Genomic DNA, 22,540 nt, shown 5'->3' with positions numbered 1-22,540 from the left:
AGTGTCAGAGCTGAAGAGCTATGTGGTCAATTCTGCTTGTCATGCCCACCATGAGAAGCCACTTGACAGCACATCTTCCCAGGAGGCACTCTATTATTTTTTCATTTTCATTTTTCATTCATTTTATATATCACCAACAGTTTTCTTTTCTTCTCCCCCCTCCCCCCTCCTCCACTCACCCACCATCCCCTCCTCAGAAAGGATGAGGCCTTTCAGGAAGAGTCAACAAAGTCTGTCATATTACTTGAGGCAGGACCAAGCCCTCCCCGCTATATTGCGGCTGAGCAAGGTATCCCTCCATAGGGAATGGGCTCCAAAATGTCAGTACAAGCACCAGGGATAAATCCTGCTCCCACTGCCAGTGGCCCCACAGACTGCCCAGCCACACAGCTGTCACCCACATTCCTGGTTTGGTCCTATGCAGGTTCCCCATCTATCAGTCCACAGTCAATGAGCTCCTGCTAGCTCTGGCCAGTTGTCTCAGTGATTCAGCTCTTAAAGGCTAGGCTCACAACCGGCAGGAACTCTTTATGTAGCAGTATAACTCTAGCAGATGAGAAGCTAAGGGTCTGGAGAGATGGCGCAGGGGCTAAGGGCCCTTGTTTTTTCTGAGGTCTGTGATTTGATTCCCAGCATTTGCACGGTGGCTCAGAAACCTCTGTAACTCCAGTTGCAAAGAATCGAATGCTCAATTCTGACCTCCATGAAGAGCAGGAATTCATGCGGTACACATACAATGCATACATGCAGGCAGAACTTTCATGTACATAGTAAAATACATACATCTAAAAATCTTTTTAAAAGAGGGAAAGTATAAAATACTCTCTTAACACAGGTTATTTATTACCAGTTTGACATTTATTGAAAATACATTACAATTGTTTCTAACGTCTAGTATTATTTCAGTGGTGAAGAAGAAAATGCCAGGCTAACTCAAGTCAGAGAGTTTTTACAGTGACATTGCTAGTGAATTACAAAATGCTAGCATTAACTGTAATACTGTTGTGGAATATGCAATGCATTAAAATTTGATGCATTTCATAACAACAAAAAATAACTGAAAATCTAAAAACCTTGTTTGTATATAGATGTATGAATGGAAAATATTTAATTTTTAAGTTAATTTGGTACCACTGTTCAAAAAAATCTGTTTCTAAATGCATTGGTGTTTATATCAAAGTGATATTCTTATTTAAATAAAATTTAATACAGTTAAATATAAACTCATGTTTATGTCCTTATAAAAATAGATATAAAAATAGAGTATTTGAAGAGGTGGATATTCATTCTAGATAACTCATGGGTCAATAGAACAAAACAGTCTCATTTTTTATGGCAATGACTTTGAGGTATTTGTATATTTAGTGATCTTAGCTACATACTGAGTTAGGCCTCTCGGCTTCTTCTTCTCAGGCTCAACTCATCCTTTAAAACCCACCATACATAGCAGTAAGATGTTATCTCGTAAAACAGTTTGTATAATAAGGCAATTTTCCTTTTTGTACCTAAAAAGACAGACGTGAAAGTTCTCAAGGCTAGAAATAGGTGTGTTCCCTACTTATGCCACAATTTTCATAAAAATTCTTGTGAGGCTACTTTAATTTAAATTAAACACTTTTTTTTTCAAGTAAAAATACAGACACTAGTCACATAGTACTATTTGTGGGTACACAGAAAATTCTTATACATTTGAGAATCTGCAGTCCTTTGCAAAAATATCTAAAATGTAACTGTCATCTTAGGTGAGATACATCTAAAGGGGCAAGGGAAGCTTCTTCAGAGAGCGCATCCACAAACATAACAAGGTAACCAACGGGGAACTTTATTTTGTTCCACACTTCAAAATTATGTCTGTCACAATGTAGACTCTGCTCATCTGAGCTCACCATTTGGCCTAGAGGGATGTTTGTGGAACTCACAAGAGCACAGAGTTCAATACAATATCGCTTCTTATCACACGCAGAGAATCCCTTTGAATTCCCCTGCAGAGCATCTCTCCTGTTCTTTCCCTTCCACTACAAACTTAAAAGTATAACAAGAAATGTTTCTCATAAGCATTAGATCCTCAAAGCCCCAACCACCACAAATAGCCCGCTTTCTCCTGGCAAAGAACTGAAGTGTTATCTCCCGCCATGTGGAATGTAATCGCTTCTTCCCATGTCAGCGTGTCTATGGAGAGGATAGCACAGGGAAGCTTTACCCCATACCCATATTGTTACATTTCCATAGTTTTGATTATCGTTGCGCTACAATACCTGGTCCATATGGTCCTAGTTTGTGATCACCTTTCAAGTGATCTTCTTATAGTTCTATCCTTGGGTCTGAAACCAAGGATGGATGCTCAAGGTCACTTTTGAGTGTGCTCTGTCATAAGAAAAGGTGTCATTACTCTTTTGTAAGCTGCGTGCTTTGATGTGCATGCTTGCACTGGTGAGTGTGCAATCATTGCAAAGCATGTGCGAGGCACATTCAGTTCTCAGACCATTGTCCAGGCTTATCAGGATAAGATAGGCTTATCTCTAGTTCTCAGTTCACCTCTTCTTCAGGGAGGCTGCGCAGACCGCCGACTTGCACACATCCTGCTGAACAGAATTTCAGAACAAACCTGATTTATTGGCCCCCTGACATGATACGGCGAATGAACATTTGGGGCAGAATTTTGTTGGTGCCGTTTGTTTTGACTGCTGAAGTATTTTTCCACAGTATGGTTCTTGGATCTTTTCATCTTGAGAACATGGTGCTCTCTGGATAACTTCGATTTAACCACCTGCAGATAAAAAAACAAGAAATTAGAGGTGCAAAACCCCAGATATTTGAGCTCCACATAGAACAGTATGACTGACATTCATGCTTGAACTGAATTGCTGCCTCCCAGACGCTGCCTGAATGGCAAAGAGATGATTTACATAAGCAAGAACCAGAGTAACCTGTGTTTTACAGAAGACCAGAGCTGAAGTCAGAAGTCCTTGAGTCTTCTGTTACCAGTGAGACTGTAGAACTGTTCCACACGATGCCTCTTTCACACCGTGAGTATGTGTGTGTGTAAGCATGTGTGTATTGGACAAGATACAGTATCTTATGGTTTGATATTATCCCTCTACAGTAGAGCGGACACCGTTGTGAGTTTCTAAGTCATTACTTAGAATGAAGTAATTTTGAAGTCATTACTTCAAATTTGGTACTTGAAGTCGGCCAAGGAATAAAATGGCAACTTGCATTATTTTCAGAGAAAATAAAAGTACTTTTCCACTCCTTAACCCAAAGATGACAGTGTTATAGTTAGAAACTGGATTCCTTTGGACGGTTAGTAAATCATGGAACTTACAAAAAACAGCCTATGCTTTAAGTTTCATTTATTTTTGTATGTACATATGCCTTTATTTCAAGCATTATTTTGAGTAGATGGTATTCTAAAGTATTCATGGACCCAAAAGAGTTTACAATCAGAAGTTTCTTTCCCATCTCTTTCCCTATCTTGGTCACTTACCATTTTTGTGTAATTCATGACTACTTTGTAAATATCCACACTCATCCATACATAAGGCTAGATTTAGGGTTTATATTTACATTTTGCAAGATATTGTCCTGGTGGAAGCCTAAATCATTATCTTCTGCCTTCAAGCAAACAGAACTCAGGGTGTCAGAATTAAAGGATTGGAAAAGTCAAATAGGGGACAAGAAAGAAACTGGGGAGGAGTAAGGTCCCTGGTGTAGCATGAACTGGCCTGCTTGTTGGGGTTTCTGTCCTGCCCAGTTCCTCACAGCCGGCAAGCCCCAAAGAAAATCACACAGAGTCTACATTAGGTTATAAACTGAATGGCCCATTAGCTCAGGCTTATTATTAGTTCTTGTCACTTATATTAACCCATTATTCTTATCTATGTTAGCCATATGGTTCAGTACCTTTCTCAGCGGGGCAGCTTACATCTTGCTTCTCAGTGGTCTGGGCAGGAATGTGGAGGGAGCTTCCTGCTTCCCAGAATATTCCTGTCATCATTGCCCCACCTCTACTTCCTGTCTGGTTGACCCACTTATACTTCCTGCCTGGCCAATCGGCATTTATTTAAAAACATGATTGACAGAATACAGACAAGTCTTCCTCACCACTGGGAAGTCAGACAATAGGAAGAAAGAAAATACTAGATATGATGCTCAGAAGCATCAAATAGCAAAGAAAGAGCTCTATCATGTTCGCCATGCAGGTCTAGTCCCTTGATATTATGTCAGTTCCTGGGACATGGGAAAGTATTCTTTGATAACAACTGGAAGTATTCTATGTCACATAGATTTTTCTATTCTTTCAGGTGTAATTCAATAATTAAGGCACATATCCTTTGATCCCGTATGAGAGAATGAACACAATGAAAACAGTTACTGCAAACAAAACCGAATGTTGGGGGGAACTCCATGTATTTGAGAAATAAATATTATAGCTATATACTTTAAGTAAACGAAACTATTTTAGAAAATCATTGAAACAGAAACTTTGTAAAGATCTATACCCAAATGTTAACAGAGTTACTTTTTAATGTAAGGATTCTATGTGGGTTTAATGTGTCCTATTAACTTTTTATCTTGATTTTTTAAAAAAAGCATTATTAATGTGCATGATTTTAAGGCAACATAAAAAGAAGAAAGACATTAGAGTTGAGGAAACATTGCCAGTAGTGTATTTCAAAACCAGTAGCTAAACCCCAGGGTGTGAATCTCTTTCTGTGAGAATGGTGACTATGAGAAGTTGGCTTTTCCTCTCTCAGGCTCTAGGATCAGGTGACTCTTAGGAAGGGTGGTGGAAACATTCAGTGACAAAGAAACTCTGTGGGTTGTGATTCAGGCTCAGCTTGCCATTAAGCTTGGGCTGACTTTCCAGATCTCAATAGTGATGCTTCTCCTAGGTCCTTCCACCCCAAGGAGATTACATTGGCACTCACGAAGGATCGGCCTGAGAAGGGACCAGTGCGTCCCTGAAGATCCTCTGTAGTTTCAAGGGAAGGGTTCTCATGTAACATTCGTGAACAACATTCTAAAAGTTTATATAAGGAAACATTAAAGCATAAATATCGCATGCAATCTTGAAATAATATCATTCCAGTGTTCTGCCAAAATGAAGGCAATTTTTAAATGTGATTTTATTTTGTTTGGTTTCTGCATCTGTCATGATGGTCTATGTGCTAGTTACATGTAAAACGAAAGCAAGTCTATCATAACACACAAGGCTAGAGTGATTTAAACATTATTTTAATACTCAGGGCTGATGAATTTACTACTCTTAAGTAGACGTACAGATAGGATTAGTGACAAGAACTAATAATAAGCCTGAGCTAATGGGCCAATCAGTTTATAACCTAATGTAGACTCTGTGTGATTTTCTTTGGGGTTTGCCGGCTGTGAGGAACTGGGCAGGACAGAAACCCCAACAAGCAGGCCCCTTCATGCTGCACCAGGGACCTTACATCTCCCCAGTTTCTTTCTTGTCCCCTATTTGACTTTTCCAATCCTTTAATTCTGACACCCTGAGTATAGAAACTGAGTATAGATACTTCAATATCTCTGAGATAAATAGATTTCATCTAAAGGTAGAGTCAGCGTTTTGTCTTGTCTCAGTAGGAAACTTGTTAATTTACTTCTGATTTTAGACAGCTGACGTTAGTCTCAGAGAAAGGGAGATGAGATGACAGGCTCTCTTAGCAGTTTTGGAAGGGCAGGCTAATTAATACTCCTGAATTACTAATGTCCCTGTCAGACGTTGTTTGAAATGGACTCCTGAATGCCCAGGTCAGTGAATCGGCCTACCACACTTGATTCACTTGACTCTGATTTTGGAAACTAATTTTTAGGGAATAATAAAAGATTGTGTTTCCAAATCTTTTTTGTAAAGTCACTACCGATTTGATACTGAATCCTGAATGGAGACAAACAAAGAGAATTATTTCAATTTATCAATAAATATATACATGTGAAAATTCCCTCAAAACTGCTATGTGGATTAAATTCATGAAGATGCCCTGTAACAGTATATGTCACACCACTAGCAATATAATTTACTTCAAGACAGAAAACCACTTCAACATTATGAAACATTTCATTACAGGAAATTGCCAAAGCATTATGTAGAAATGTACAAGCATTTATTTCTGAAAACTTATATGAGTCTACTAAAAATGATCATATATTCTAAAGCTGATGCCTAAAAATGATAAAGCTCTTTCATAGTCTATCAATAATTAGGATAAAATATTAAAAACATCTCTTGCAAGACCAAATAACTAAGCTCCATAATGATCTACCGGCGGTAGGTGAAGAATCCTTCACCAGGTTAATGAGGCACAAATGATTCATGGACCAATAAAAAGATAAACCACATCAGACCTTCACAGCTGTTTAAAGTTGCTGTGCAATTGAGGGATGCACGTCAAACTCTAAAAACATGCTAAGAATCAATATAGGGCCAGGCCGTGGTGGCTCACACCTTTAATTCTGCACTGGGAGGCAGAAGCTGGCGGATCTCTGTGAGTTTGAAGCCAGCCTGGTCTACAGAGTGAGTTCAGGGACAGTCAAGGCTACCTAGAAAGAAACCCTGTTCAAAGAACAAAAACAAACAGACAAAGAGTCGATCAAAAAATAATGATGATCATTTGAGAACAAAAAGTACTGGTGGTTGGTGGGGTGGGCTTTCTGTATGAGCTGTTTCTCCATAAGTATGAAAAAGTTTACCCTCAAAATTCACCATGACTTGATCCATGCTAACCAAAATGAAAATATTCTTTGTTAAGAGCTTTGCTTCTTTTTTCCCCCACACAGTCTTCTCCCCCCACCTCTCTCTCTCTCTCTCTCTCTCTCTCTCTCTCTCTCTCTCTCTCTCTGTCTCTCTCTCTCTCTCTCTCTCTCTTTCTCTCTGTGTGTGTGTGTGTGTGTGTGTGTGTGTTTGTGCATGAGTGTGTATGTCTGTTCTTATAATTGAACCCAGGGCCTGGTACATGCTAAGCACTCAGGGCCATTGAGCTATAACCACAGCCAAGGTTCACAGTCTAAGTCCCAGGTACAGCTGTGCTCTCTGAAACCCTCACTGTCCTTCAGAAAGACAACTCTTCTGTCCGGTTTTCCTTCTGCTCCTCACAGATAAGTGCCAGTCAGGGATCTCTTTCCCTAATTCCTCTATAGCCCAACATCTAGGGAACAATTCTAATCCTGTTCTCATCCAATTGTCAACAGGATATTTATACAGCAGATTTGATAAGGCATTCATCTGGAATCAGGGTCTACCAGGAGCAGGAGGAGAATGGGGACTGAATAAGAGTGTGCTTTGATAGTGAGCCCCAGGTTTGGGTTGAGGGCTCCTGTTACACAAGTCTTGTGTACCCTACTGATGGATAGGCATTCTGGTCAAGCCGCATGAGTTACCAGGGCCAAGAAGCCTTGTGGGGAAAAACCATAAGCTTTGCTTTCTGCTTGACTGCAGATATAGTTTATCGAAGCTCATGGATTAAAGGGTAAAGTTATCTGACCGAGTTGCATGGTCTACAAACAAACTATAAGGAAATGCTGGAGAAAAGGTCCTGTTTCACCAAATGGCCCAGATCGTTGGAGCCTAGGCTTTGGAAGTCCAGTGGCCGTCAGTATGGAGAGGAGAGACTAAGTCCGCAAAAGACTGTACAGATGTGTGCCGGAAAACATCTGCTGGGCAGAACAACGCAAACGAGTGAGCAGACCAGTGCCTGGGAGCTGCAGTGTGTGTGTGCTTACATCAACCAGGTGGTGACCTGTGCTGCATTAACTCAGGAATCACCGCATCCCCTGGAATGGCATGTCCCAAAGATGCCTAAAGTCACACTGTCAGACGTCCAGGAGTTGAGGTGCATCATGAGTGGGTGGAGGCAGATTGGGATTATGGGGTAACACACTGAACTGAACAGAGCAGTGGGGCTCGCTTGTCCATTCTCAGAGCTCAGAGTTCTGGACGCAGAGGGTTTGGGACAGAATCTGGAATGAATCACAGGCTCAATGTTTGTTGAACTGCCAAGTATATTTTAAGTTGTATTATTATGTTTATACCTACATTAAGGAAGACAGTTTCTTTATGGGGAGCAACCTTCAATGCTATTCCTTCTGTAACTTGGTTGAAAAATTTGGGTTAAAGGGGCCTGCAAGATGGCTCAGTGGGTAAAGGAGCTTGCCACCAAGTCTGAGATCCTGAATTTATTTCTCCAGGACCCACATCATGGGAGGAGGCAACTGAGCTCCTCATGTATTTTCTGACTGACACACATATGTGCAAGCACATATACACATATGCATAAAATAAACAAATAAAGCCATGGAGTTATACATGTTTTAAAATGTAGATTAATATATGCAATATTCAACACTGTGATGCAAAGTACCATGCTGACTCTACGTATTAAAAAGCATTTCATACTTCTCTTTTCTTTTTAAAATTTTTGTGTAGAAATAGAGGAGTTCTAAATTGCATCCAGTGCTATATACATCTAGGAACTCTAAGTGCTGAGAGCCCAACATTTTAAAATAAGTGGTATTAAAATTAATTTTAAAGTTTAAAATGGAGATATGGGCTGGGCATGGTGGCACACGCCTTTAGTCCCAGCACTCAGGAGGGACGGATCTCTATGAGTTCGAAGCCAGTCTGGTCTACAGAGTCAGTTCCAGAACAGCCAGACCTATGCACAGAGAAACCCTGTCTAAAAAAACAAAACCAAAAACCAAAACCAACAACAAATAGACAAATAGCTATGTACCACATTGAGAATGTCAACAATGTATGGGAAGGGTTTCAGTTTTACTGTGTATACTTATTTTTAAACTCTTAGAGGAACAAGAATTCACGTAATCTTTTTGCAATGAAAAAGCAAAAGAGAAAGAAAATAAATAAGACATTATTTCACGTATAAATTTTTAATGACTCCCTCCTCCATGTAAAACCTATCTTACTATATTCAGAGTTCTCTGCGCTAGAAAACACATGGAGGAATTCAGATATAGTCCCTACCCTCAAGAGGACTGTATAAAGGCACATGTCTAAGATGCTTGAAGTAGGAACAAGAATGAAGTGACTTCAAAGACATTGTCTGGGACCAGATCTACAAGGTCAGCATCATGTTGTTCCATGTAATAAATAGTTCCCAAGTACATTAAGAAGACTGGTGTTAATTTATGGTAGGCCTGAGAATCTGTTTCCATGCCCATTATTTCTTTGAACTTATTTGTAAAAACCAGCATCCAGCCTTCAAACTGCTGTCTCCAGATGTCAAAAATATCATCTTATTTTAGTTTCAGTCTCGAGAGTGGACAAAAAGTAATTTAGGCACATATTTAAGGGGTGGAAATGTTATGCCAAAAAGGATGCTTGATACCTGTATAGTAAAAAGTTCTTTCCTTTGATCTCATGTGGAAACAAGTCAAGTTGGGATCCTCCCAAAAGTCAGAGGACCATTTGGGGTTGCTAAAATCCAACTGATGTCTCAAGTGTAGTGCTGCTTTGAAAGAGAGCAGCTAGCGACACAAATGTTAGGTTGCCTATTAGCAATGGCGATAAACAGTGTAAAGGAGCTGTTAGAAATCATTGGTGAAAGATTTAGACCTCGAAATCAGGACAAAAGGTCGGGACTAACGGGCACACAGATCACCTCTGCCAGGGACTAATACTAAGCTGCATATCTAATGCTGCTCTATGTTTGCTACAGGGGAAGTAGATGGGTCTGCCTAGCAAGGAAAGGACCCACTTCATGTGGTTAATAATACAGTTAATGGTATACATATATGATTTGGTAAATTTTGGCAGTATTTAATAATAAATAATAAATACATTTATTATTTAATAATTAAATAATAAATCTTTTGCCCTCTTTAATGCAAAGTGAGTCATTTTACCTCTTTACTTTGCCTAGTTCCTAAATTTGCTGCTGTGAACTATATTTTAAATTCAGGCAAAACGGAAGGACAACTGATCGTCACAAAACATGATAGCCAATCAAGGTGATAGCATTGCGGAAGAGAATAAAGTCTTACCATTTAACATATCTTATAATAAAGATTTATCACAGCAAAGATCTAGGCTAGAATATGAAGGTCACAGTTATGGACTTCCGACTTTATTTTCAGGTAAAAACGAGTCTTTCAATAGTAATTGATAGGTCGATCGGCTAACTGCAGTGCTTAGGATAACTGGGGAGTGGAACTCCATGTGGCGGGAATATAAAAACCCCACAGGAGATCAGTTACCCGATGCCTGACTCAGTGTAGGGAGAAGAGAAGTTTTGTCCTTTGCATCCCGGAAGTAACTTCTATTTTTCCACAGATTTTTAAAGATATGTTGAGACATCTCTAAGTTTGCAATCGTAGGTCTTCCTTTATTTTTATGTATAGACATTTTAGAATGTGCAGAAATGCCACGTTTACTCTGTGTTATTCAGGAGAGAACATGGATGCAATCCCCTACTACCACGAATCAATGCATTTGAGCGTCCTTCATTTGGAGAAATCACAGGGGTCAGCCTATCTGGAGTCCAACAGATGACGCTCACCCCCGGAAAACCACCTTCGTGATCATGCTATTTCTTCTGCCAGGTAAGTATATGAAATGTCGCATTTCAACTCGATTAGCTTTGACCTATGACTTTTATTAAGACTTTCCAAACAAGTGGAAAATTCTTTTAAGTTACACCATAAAACTAGCATTGCAACGTTTAACACGGGCAGTCTTGACACTCAAAATTGATTTCACATAAACAGTCATCAGAACGAATGTCTCGCTATGGCAATTCATAGCTACATCTGAAATAACGTTGAGGTTTTCAAAAGCCTATGCAGAAGGAGCAGGCCTGCTGAACTGGAAACGTGTCAGGCAGATATGCGACAAGCAAATGCCGTCCCTCAAACTGATCTCGACCTGAATAACCTCCAAGGAACTTTTGATGTGGTTCCAGGCTCAGAGAACAAAATAGGAAACAATTTCCATGGTGTAAGTGTTCCAGAACTTCCCTGGACAGGATCAGAGGGGTGTTCTGACCACGAACTTGAACGAGGATCATGGATGGGGTCTAAAGAGCGACGAGCGGACCGTTTTCTAAGGCTGGAAAACGGGAATGACCCTAGGAAAATTGCTGTTTTTGCTGAAGTACTGTCTATGAGTCACTGTGCATGCTAACCTGGCTCCAAATCACAACTAGCTGAAAAAGAAGCCCAAGAGTCCGTAGACATGGGATCAGACCAAGGCAACACGAAACAGTCAGAAGCTGGCATTTCTAATTTTTAATTACATTTTAGAACATCACACAATTTTGGCAAATAACAGGGAATGCTTTTCTTTCACGCGCTCCCCCAATATTTAATTATGGCACATTCAAAACTGTATCGCTTCAAGAGCGTCCAAGTTTTGAATGAGACAAAGATGCCGAGGATTAGGGCACAAGATTAAATTTTGTCAGGGTTGGGTTTTGTTCTGTTTGGGGTTTTCCAGATTTCCAGCGAGCACATTGTTGATCTCTTCCACAATCCCTCCTTCATAATCCTTTCTCTGAGCGCTTAATCCAGAGCTCAGTGGTTCTCAACCTGGCTAATGCTGCGGCCCTTTAATACACTTCCTCATGTCGTGGTGAACCCCAACCATCAAATTATCTTGTTGCTTCCTCACAACTGTAATTATGCTACTATTATGAATTAAAATGTAAATGTCTGATGTTTCCAATGGTCTTAGGTGACCCCTGTGAAAGGGTCATTCAACCCCCAAAGGAATTGAAACCCGCGGGTTGAGAACCGCACCTCTATGCCCTCAGCTTTGGCTCTGGGAACAAACTGTGCTTTAACGTGAGCAGTTGGATTATACAGGGCTGTAGATTCCTGTATTGCACTTTCAGGCTCCTTTCCAATGATTCCCTCTCCTTAACTCAAATATTCCCTTAGCCTGACGGATTATAAACCGGGTTCCTACTGTACTTTAGCTACACACATTTCTTGGAAGCCGACTCTTAGGTGTTTGTTTCATCTCTGTCTCTTGAGCTTAGAAATTAAATTTAAGATTAAGGCATCAATTTGGGAATGATTTCCCAGGCCTCTAATTCCAGTAGATGGGATGCTGATGCAGGAGGATGCCCATGAGTGATCCCAGTCTGGAATATATAATGAAGTCTAGAAAACCTGAGTCATAAGGAGTTTCAAAAACAAACAAGGAAGCAAAACAAAAGCATGAAACTGTCACTCAGAGAGACTTCGTGTGACCGATGTCCTACACTGCCAGCTGCCCTCGAGGCATTTGCTCTGACCACACTGGTCTCTTTTAAAGGACCTCATTTCTCATCAGGAGACCTCTGCAGCCTTATTCTGATTGCTGCACTTCAGGAGGCCCGGGAACAGGTTGAAGAGCGCTATTGGCCAGATATTAATTTTACTTTTATCTTATCGTTCCAGTCTCGAGATTAAATTGTTCTTTACTAAACCTGTGCGTCCTTTTCCAACTCTGCAGCTCACTTGTAAGAGGCTGGAAGCATGGATGCAGGTTCTTGACTGCATAAACCTGGAGAAAGGACCCAGTGGCTGGCGAGCTTGGCACCAAATCTGGCTGTAATCACTTAGACAACCCATGAGTTCCCTCTGGTGCCCCTCTTCCCTAGCCATCTGGCGCCGCAGTTTCCCTTAGCTCTTAAGTCACATTTCATAAGATGAGTTCTTTGGGGTGAGGTAAATAGCTTTGCTTTTAGAGTCTTTTTCACAGGAATTCAAGTGGAAGAAAAGAGAAATATTTGTATGCCTCCCACCACGCCTGATATTTAGACCTGTTTGCTATGCCTGCTTTCCCAACATCTATAGTGTGATGTGAATAGCTATTCTTAAAGCAGAGCACACAAGAGAACATGGTTGTTAAAAAACAGCAGGGCTTGCTGTAGTTGGGGGTGGTGGTGGGGTGGTCACCATTCCCAGAGCTCCCACCAAGGCTGTGCTGGGGCAAAGCACAGGGACGTTCACAGCACCTTTGGGTCACAGGTACCCAGGGATGAATTTGTCATTTGCAATGGGAGGCAAATAGTAGTTACTGATTGCAAGGCTGTACTTTGGATCTGACTTCTTGACACTTTAGAATAAGTGCTTAAGAAATAAGGAAGTTTTAGGCCTCCCATTTAGCAGATATGAAGGACATTCTCTGAAGCACCATCTCTGAAAAAAAAATTGATCAACTTTTTAACTCATGTATTATACGAACATGTAAATGAACACATAAAATAAAAGAGAGTTCTGTCTTGTTATAAAGTGTTTGGAAAAAAACTAACTCTACCTAATCTAGACATTAACTAATTAGCAATTGTTGAGACAACAATTAAAAATGACTTCTGTCGTCTTTCTATCTTTCAAATTTCTACACTCAGTCATCCTCCTGGCTCAACCTTCAGAATGTTGGGATGAAAGGCATGCACCACCATTTGCAGTTGAAGTTCAACTTTATTTGTTGTAAGGGCTTTGAGATCCCTTAGTATACTTATATTATTTGAGAATCCATAAATTAGAGGTGTAGTGGCATTTCATTTGTATTTTAATAAATAAAACTTTCCTGCAGATCAGAAAAGTAAAACAGTCACACTGGCCAGCCATACAGACCAGAGAGCAATGACACATGCCTTTAATCCCAGTAGCCACCCTAGTTGCCATAGAAACCAGGCAGTAGTTGTGTACATCCTTAATCACAGTACTAGAGAAGATTATAAAAGAGGAGGAGACAGCTCTCAGTCTCAGTCTCATTCTGAGGTTCCCTGGAGACAGAATCACCATTTTCAGACTGAGGCCGTGGTAAGAACCATGGCTGGTTGCTTTACTTTTCTGGTCTTCAGGTTGAACCCCACTATCTGTCTCTGAGTTTTTATTAATCATGCTTCATAGAGGTATAGTATTTTTCAAATATAGATCCTGTCCTCACCAAGACAGAACATAAAACAGTATGGGCAATGCTACTCCAGGCAGTTCAGAATCTTGACTCGATTCTTTAAAGTTGGCAATGAACTTCTAGACATCATGGTCTACCACATGCAACATGAAATGCCAAGGGGTCAGCTTTCCTAGCCATGCTAACGTTCTAGTTCCTGAGATTGCAAAGCATGGGATGTATAGTTACCTCACAGATAATAATGCTAATAATAATAACAAAAACAACAACAAAGCTTAAGAAACACTCACAGGCATGACACACACAAAACCAAAAACACGAAACTAGAAACCATAACATACAAGCACCAGTAAGATTTTTTTTAAATGTCCAAAGAAAGCAATATGTGGCAAAAAAAAAAAAAATCTATAGAACCACTACTGAGTGTGCTCTGGATTGGCTGTCTACTGTCAGGCATGAGGCAAACTCTTAAGTGTGGCTTATATATCGAGTGAGACTAAATTTTCCTTTGCAAGCGGCTGTCAATTGGAGATAGGTTCTGGGTTAGGGGTGGGGTCTCGTGCCCTTTCCTGTCTCAGCAGTGGGACTCCACCTGGCCGAGAAATGTGCAAGCTGTCAGAGTCTTTGTGGGCTCATCTGGGTGTCTGTCCCAGGGTGTTACATCTGGAAGACACTATTTCCCTGATTTCCTCCCTCCCCCCGCTTCTTCCAATCTTTTCACCTCCTCTTCTGCATAGTCCCTTAAGCCCGGAAGGGAAGGGTTTGATGAAGACGGTCCGTTTGGGATAGAGTGTTTGAAAGTTAGAGTACTATCTTTAATACAACATTTTATACCCGATCATTTTAGAAAGGTCTGAGGTCTCTCATGGCTAATGAATCCATGCTCAGCAGGTACTGTCCTCTGATCTAAATCCATCCTCACCGGATACTGGCCTCTAATCTAAATCATTGCCTCCAGGCCCTGCCCTCTCTCTACTCTAATCTGTTTGTAGAAAATGTGAGAATCTCTTGCACGTAATGGAATGAGACCTGGTCAGTTTATGCAGAAGGACCTATCAACAATCAGTTTCCAAAACAGGGAGCAGAGGTACAGGAATGGGAAAAAAGTGTCCTACTACTGGAGGAGACTAGAAACTATGAAATTAACACATCAAGATAATCCACTGAAAATCAACCAGAAGGAAGAAGATGCACCCATTTCTCCTACTTTGCCCCAGTGACTTTGACCCCTTGCCTGCAGGAGTGGAGGGCGGCATTGCTTCAACAGCCTCAGTCTTTGTGTTTTTAACTCTGTTATTTCTCTTGAGTGAACAGACATGACAGAGGCTTTTCCTTTTCTCTTCTAAACTCAACCTTCTCCCTCCCCATTTTATTAGATAAAAAGGCCATGTGAAGTACTGCTTTCCCGTTTGGTGTATTTTTGCAATTGATAGCCCCCTCATTCCTGCCACCAGTATCTTATTATTCATTTCACTGTCGGATAGGACCTTGTTACTGCCAGAACCACCAGTATCTTATTATTCATTTCACTGTTGGATAGGACCTTGTTACTGCCAGAACACTGAGGATTTCACAGCCCTTATCTGAAATAAAGTGTCTACCACATCTGACATTCTGTCCTGAGAATTCCTTACTCTGACTTTCCTGGGTCGGACTGTCTCTAGAACTACACAAACCATATGTGGTTCATGCTCAAAATTTGCATTTGTCACGTTTCCCCAAGCTTTTCCTGATCTATTTTTATAGCTTCAACTATTGCCTATTTACTGATGACTCCCAATCCTACCTCCAGTCTCAACCTGCCCCTTGATCTTCATACCTGTGTATCCAACTGCCCGTTCAGAACAGCACCTGGATGTCCTACAGGCATCGCAAAGGCAACATGTTGAAAACTGAACTTGTCATCTTCTCCCTAAGCTGATACCTTCTCAGTTCTTCTTTGTCTCCCTTGCTGTCTTGGCTCTTTAATCAGTCATGCAAGTTAGGAATCCCCTTTGATTCTTCCCACTCCCTCATTCCACAGATAAAACCTACAGATTAAGCTCTTTAAATAGAGCTTGTGTTTGTCCACTTCTGTTTTAGGTTTGTTGCCTCCGCCCTCTTTGTAGTAGGCCTTTATCATCTCTCCTAGGACTTCTGGAAAAATTAACTTACGCTCTTGGCTTAGTTCTCTCTACATTTGGCTATATGTCCTACCTTTTAGAAGTAGATGTTATTCATTTTTGTTTTATGTTCCTGAGTGTTTGTTTCCCTGAATACATGTATATGCAGCACATGGGTGCAATTTTCTAGTTAGAGAAGGCATTAGATACCCTGGCATTGGAGTTGCAGGCACTTGTGAGTTATCCTGTGGGACCTGGGAACCATGCCTAGGTTCTCTGCAAGAACAGCGAGTATTTTAGAAACAACTCTCAGGTCTTGGGTTCTAACTTGTTCAGGCAAAAACATTACCACCCCATTCTTCCCTGTAAGAATTTCAGTGCCACCTACAGGATTGAATGTTAAGCTTCCACCATGATTTGGCCCTTGACTACTTTTTTCCACGTTCCCCATTTTTAGTGATGCTCTACAAAATCTAGCAAAACCCAGAATTGTTTGTGGTTTTATGAGAGCAGCATGTCATTTCAGAATGGCTCATTGTTCCACAGAATCAGAATGGCCTTCATCCCTGGACGTAGGCCAAGGCCAGTTTTCCTCCACAATCCAACTGAGTTTTTTTAAAATTTTTTTTAAAGTGGAAATTCACCGAATTTTTAGACCACATCCTACACCTCTTTTTTTTTTTTTTGATATAACCACCATAGCTTCTGCATATCTCTAACATGCTGCTCTACATATTGTGTCATACTGGTTTTTATAACTTACGACTTAGACATATCTTCAGGCCAGGAAACCAATGTGCCTTATTTGTTTTCACTTTCTACTGTTTAGCTCAAGAAGTGGACTCACTAAACAAATGCTGGACGACTGCATGAAAGAATAAACAAGGCTGATGTATTTGGAACAGGATGCAGGGCAAAGGCTTAGGAGATTTTCATGTGTAAACAGGGCTAGGTAACTGGTTTGATTGGGCTGCTTAGCTGGTAAGGAAGGATAAGCAGAAGGCTTCAGTTTGTCTGTGGCAGTAGAGGGCATACTAGTGAGAACAAAGGTTAAGGGGATTTGAGTCTGGCCTTGGGGACATATGGCTGTTTAGATGCTTCTTGCAATCCTGTAATGGATTCTCCAGCAGATTTCCCAACAGTAGTAAAGGTTTTAGAGTACTTAAAAATATTTTCTAAGAAATCTGTCATAGTAATTTATTACAAAAACACACACTTTGGTAAGATAGCCATAAAGGTGCAATAACGGCACTGATATCTAGGTGGTAACCAACACCTGTCTGATTGGACTTAAGGCCCACAGGAGTGAAATCGTGCATGCTACTGGAAAGTGAGTCACTTACTCAGGGATACTGAAGTTATTGATCTCAAAGGAGAACCTAGAATAACGACCTTAAGAAGCCAGCATAATTCCTAAATACTCATTCTTGTACTCACAGGTAAGTTTAACTCTCATCATGCATCAAAGAAGCTTCTCTTTGCAGCTTATGGGAATAGTCCCTTTCTCATCACAGAAAGTCTCGATGGTCAATATGCAGAGAACAGTTAATCATGGGGCATCCAGCCCAAATGGATACATTTACAGCATAACCCCACACCTAAGCCTCTGGGAAGATTATGGAAGTGGGGTCAGAGAACCAAGAAGCCAAGTATGTGATTGTGTCTCTGAGAAATGACAGAGAACATAAACCTCAACAACATGGCTGCTTAATGAAGACCTGCATGGTGATAACACCACCAATAGGTACGCTAAAGAGGAGGGAGAAAATCTCACAGGGTCCATCCCTAGACAAAGAGCTACAGGCAGCTAATGACTATAGAGAGACGGAGAATTAGTGTTCCCTAGGGATGAGCCCCCTAATTGTTCTTCTAATAACCATGTAGTCATCCATGCAGTCATGTATATACAAACAATTCTAAACAGAGTCAACAGGTTGTATATATGTATATATATATATATATATATATATATATATATATATATATATATATGTGTGTGTGTGTGTGTGTGTGTGTGTGTGTGTGTGTGTGCATTTATGTATACATGATAATACTAATTGGGGGTGAGGGAGCTGTGAATTTGAAAGTGAATGAGGGGGAATGTAGGAAGGAGAAGGGTGGGAAAGAGGTGAGGGATGAAGAAATGATGCAATTATGTTTAGTTTTTAAAAGTTACAAACAGCAAATCGATGCTAATAGTTGAATTCTGAGATTTTCTGTACCAGTTATATATTTGCTTTGTTTTTTTTTCTTTCATAACTCATTACATCAGTTTTAGACTGATGAAGTTAAGGGATGTATGTGTGTATGTTGTGTGTATGTGTGTGTATGTTTGTGTATGTGTATATGCGTGTATGTATGTGTGTGTGTATGTGTCTATGTTTGTGTTTGTGTGTATGTATGTGTTTGTGTGTATGTATGTGTGTGTATGTTTGTGTATGTGTTTGTGTGTATGTTTGTGTGTGTATGTTTGTGTGTATGTGTATGTTTGTGTTTGCATGTGTGTGTGTATGTTTGTGTGTGTATGTTTGTGTGTATGTTTTTTTGTGTGTGTGTTTGGTGCTGGGGATTGAAGCTAGGGATTCATGCACACTAGGCAAGTGCCAGTGGTCCTATCGCTGAGCCACATCTTCAGTCCAAAGGTATTTTATTTGTTTTCAGGCTTTGTAGACACTGAATTTTTGGAATGTGAAGGAGTAAGAGAAAAAGATTATTTCTAAGCTCCATTATGTTGTTTATTTAATTAGCTCAAATACTAAGACTAAAGAATCATGGAAAAACCATCCCTAATAGAGAACTGAACCTCCTTCCTCTTTTCTTCCCATGTCTGCATACCAAGGCAACTTGTTGGGTCTTAATGCCATATGCTCTCTGTCGCCTGAGTCAAAAGTTACAGTCACATTTGCCAGACATTAAAGCTATTACCTAAGGCCTGCACAGCTGAATAAGCTGATTAGTAACCACCCAGCGACTGCCGTGGCATTGCCCTTTCTGCAGCTAGATTTGGGCTGACATTACCAAATAGTTTCCAGGTCTCTGCTTCTCACAGTAGATGTTTGCCACACAATGAAAGGCATCGTCAGAAACCTCTGTTGGGCAAGAGTGCCTGGGATCCCATTTGTTGTCTTGAATAAACATGGGAAAAATAAGGTTTCATTCCTGCCCATCGAAAGAAACACCTGCTTTGCTAATCAGGGGGGACTTTTTAGTCAAGATGGATGCACACCATTTGGAGACAGCTTGTAGAGTCACAGCAACAGCCTGCTCTCTTTCAGTCCCTTGACAGACAGAAGAAGCTTTCTAAACTTCAGTTTTACTTGTGACAAGTAGAGTTCCCAGAAGCAGGTTTGCTATGTCTGCAGTAGAATCCTGACCACAGAGCAATGTCAAGGTCTCACTGAAATGATTATACCAACTCCTTGCAAGTATTCTTGAGTGTAGTGGACACAGTTTAATTGAGCACCAGAGGATAAAATTCTTGCACTAAAATTCTTGAGGTTCTAATACTACTGTTTCTTGTTTTTTTGCTGTTATTCGAAGAAAAATTCCCCTCTCTTTTGGGCCTATCTCGTAAAATAAACATGAAGCAAAAAATGAGAGACAATAGAATTTTAGCATTTCACTATGTGAAACCTTAGAAATATTATAAAATGTTAGTGTCATCATGAGAGATGGCCTGAGTGAGGTACAAGTGCTCAAACTGCTGATAAGGAGTGACCATGCCTATGATCAACGACTGAGTTTAGAGGCCCTGTGCAGAGGGCCAGTTGGAAAGTTGACCTCATCAACTCCCTATTGTATCGACAGAGACAAATGCTCCTGGAAGCCAACTTCACTGAAATCATGAGATTGAGCATGGATTTTGGCACCCAGGAATCAGCTGACATCATCGGTGGGAGACACACATGGTTTGCCATCAAAACAGTGTCCATTAGGAAGAAAGTCAACAGAGAGTCATCTGTGCATGATTGCTATAGGAACACTTTATAATCTCATACGTGAAATATTTTACCTGCCATGCTTAAATCTTCTCTTGTAAATTAAAGATAGCTTTTGCTAGAAGTAATTCTAATCAGTATCCTACTGTGAGTGGTCCAAAGACTCTTTGTGTGTGTGTGTGTGTGTGTGTGTGGTTTTCAAATTCCAGGACTATTAGTGTAAACCAACTGACATCGTGACAGCAGACACATGTAATAATGATCATGTGGGAAGGACATCCGCTGGTTTTAATTGGAACTGTGCTCCAAGTCTTTGGAAGACATTTCCTTTTAAGTTTGTCGGAGCCCTGATGCTGAAGAGAGAAGCACACACTCTTCCTCCAGAGTACTAATTGAAGACACATTGTATAAACACAAATAAGTAAACATTTTTTAAAAGAGGTTAAAAAAATGCATGCTGTTTTTTTTTTGAGTGCCAATTTTCTGTGAGTTTGGTGACAATTGACTTGCTTCTGTGACCCACTATGATCCTGGGATAGTTCACTTTTGTTGTTGTTGTTGTTGTTTTGATTTTTTTCTCTCCTGAACTATCTGGGCTTATATTTCTAAGCATGGAGTTTTCTAAAATAGAACAAGCACTCTATGGTGGTAAATTTATTATGAAAGAAATTAGTGGACAGTACACTACAACTTAACATCTGCTATGCCGCAACACGGCCAAGTTTCAGGATCATTGTTGAGAATTTAGACACTCTCCACCATGGCTCCTGGCTCTCACTTCTCAGAGAGAGTTATTGTCACCTGTCACATAAAAAAAAAAAAGAACGATGTGGCTGAGTGGCGGTGGTGCACACCTTTAATCCCAGCACTTGGGAGGCAGAGGCAGGCAGGTTTCTGTGAGTTTGAGGCCAGCCTGGTCTATAGAGCAAGTTCCAGGACCGACGCTGATACGTAGAGAAACCCTGTCTTGAACATCTCCCCCCATCAACTAGCAAAAAAATAAAAAATAAAAGAAAGGAAGGGCCGGGCGGTGGTAGTACACACCTTTAATAGCAGCACTCGGGAGGGAGAGGCAGGAGGGTTCGAGGCCAGCCTAGTCTACAAGAGCTAGTTCAGGATGGGCTCCAAAAGCTACAGAGAAACCTTGTCTCGAAAAACAAAAAACAAGAAGAAGGAAGGAAGGAAGGAAAGAAAGGGAGGGAGGGAGGGAGAGAGAGAGAGAGAGAGAGAGAGAGAGAGAGAGAGAAAGAAAGAAAGGAAGGAAGGAAGGAAAGAAGGAAAGTAATGTGAATCTCTCAGCAGAGCATAGAGAACACCACTGTCTTAATGACTTTGAGGTACCTATGAGGAGCTGGGGACCAAGAGGGATAAAGACAGCTAGATAAATAAACAGGATCAGACATGAACTGCAGCTCCATCTCACTAGTCAACTCACTAAATGTGTTCTAGGTTGCAAGGGGGAACCAAGAAAGCACAGAAGGGGCGACTCCAGATCTAATGGGAAGGTAAACTGGGGTACTCTTCATTTGAGTAGCTTCCATCCACACAGGGTTGACGAGGGAGCTCGTGTTCTAGCTGCCGTGTGTCTGTTTCACCGGAACGGAAGCATTCCCTCCTAGAGGCGGTGGGAGACTTGGCTAACACGAGGAAGCTTTCAGGTTCTCAAGCCCCAGCCCGGGAGGTTATATTCAGCAGCAACAACTGCTGGGAAGAGGGGACTCTGGTAGAGCTGCCAGTCCATTGAGCAAGGGACTCTGGGAATGCTGCTTCTGTGGTTTATTGCCTCCGGGTTGGACTTTTCAGCGATGAGGATACCTTCCAACCACAACGTCCTGTGACTAACCTTTCCCTGATGTTTCCGAAGGCAATCTTAATAAACTCAATGCGGTTTCTAGTGGAAGGTTTCTAGTGCGACACGTGAAGTCGGCTGGAGAAGGCAGCCCTCTTCAGACTTTCATGTCTTTCGAGCTGCATCCACCCAAGATGCTGAGTTCACCATGTGTCTGAACACTAACTTCTAGTGCTTCGTTTCACAAAGCGGATAGTCACAGCAACTTTTGACATTGCTTTTCCTTTTGACATATTTTCCTCATGTAAAATAACACAGACAATACATTAAAGGTATAAGATCAAAACAACAAATTTAAAACCAGCGACCCCAAACTACAAAACCCTGAACGCCGTTACAAATACCTCATGGAAATGGCATCCACAATTCCCCTGCAGAAATTCCTTGTGGCGTCCCATCGTGATAGTGAATGTGTCTACTACTTCATAGCCGTAGTTTTTGGCAGCTTCCAGAATGCTCAGATTTTCTTTATATAAGTTTCGTACTTCACTCTGTGTTATAAAGCAAGAGACATAGGATTTTAATTAACAAACGATTATTTCATGATTTAGTAACTCAGCCAGTATGTAAATTTCATCTTATTTTACCGAGATTGGTTATCTTGAGAGATACATTTCATATTGGTGTGGGAGAATTGTCTGTATTCTGTCAATCATGTTTTAAATTAACTCTGATTGGCTAGGCAAAAAGTATAGGCGGAAAAATAACTTACGGAGATCTCTGTGTGGTTTTCTTTGGGGCTAAACAGCTGTGGGAACCAGGCAGG

General features: G+C 40.8%; 1 protein-coding gene and 1 non-coding gene across 2 annotated transcripts in view; both read right to left on the bottom strand.

Annotated features, from left to right (window-relative positions):
* Positions 1–836: 836 nt before the first annotated feature.
* The window catches only part of Cped1 (cadherin like and PC-esterase domain containing 1), a 284,218-nt gene continuing 262,514 nt past the window's right edge, over positions 837–22,540 (bottom strand). Inside the window, exons 21-22 of the mRNA XM_048450954.3 lie at positions 22,119–22,265; positions 837–2,767 (exon numbers count right to left, since the gene is read on the bottom strand). Of these exons, the coding sequence (XP_048306911.3) occupies positions 2,543–2,767; positions 22,119–22,265 (372 nt within the window). The 3' untranslated portion in view covers positions 837–2,542. The remainder of the gene's footprint in view (positions 2,768–22,118; positions 22,266–22,540) is intronic.
* On the bottom strand, positions 10,425–10,589 carry LOC125411151 (U1 spliceosomal RNA). The gene has a single exon (XR_007235251.2). It is a non-coding gene; the product is annotated as a U1 spliceosomal RNA (small nuclear RNA).

The sequence above is a fragment of the Myodes glareolus genome, chromosome 25 (assembly GCF_982192425.1).
Source record: "Myodes glareolus chromosome 25, mMyoGla1.1, whole genome shotgun sequence".
Lineage (NCBI taxonomy): Eukaryota > Metazoa > Chordata > Mammalia > Rodentia > Cricetidae > Myodes > Myodes glareolus.
This window is presented reverse-complemented; position numbering and strand designations above follow the sequence as displayed.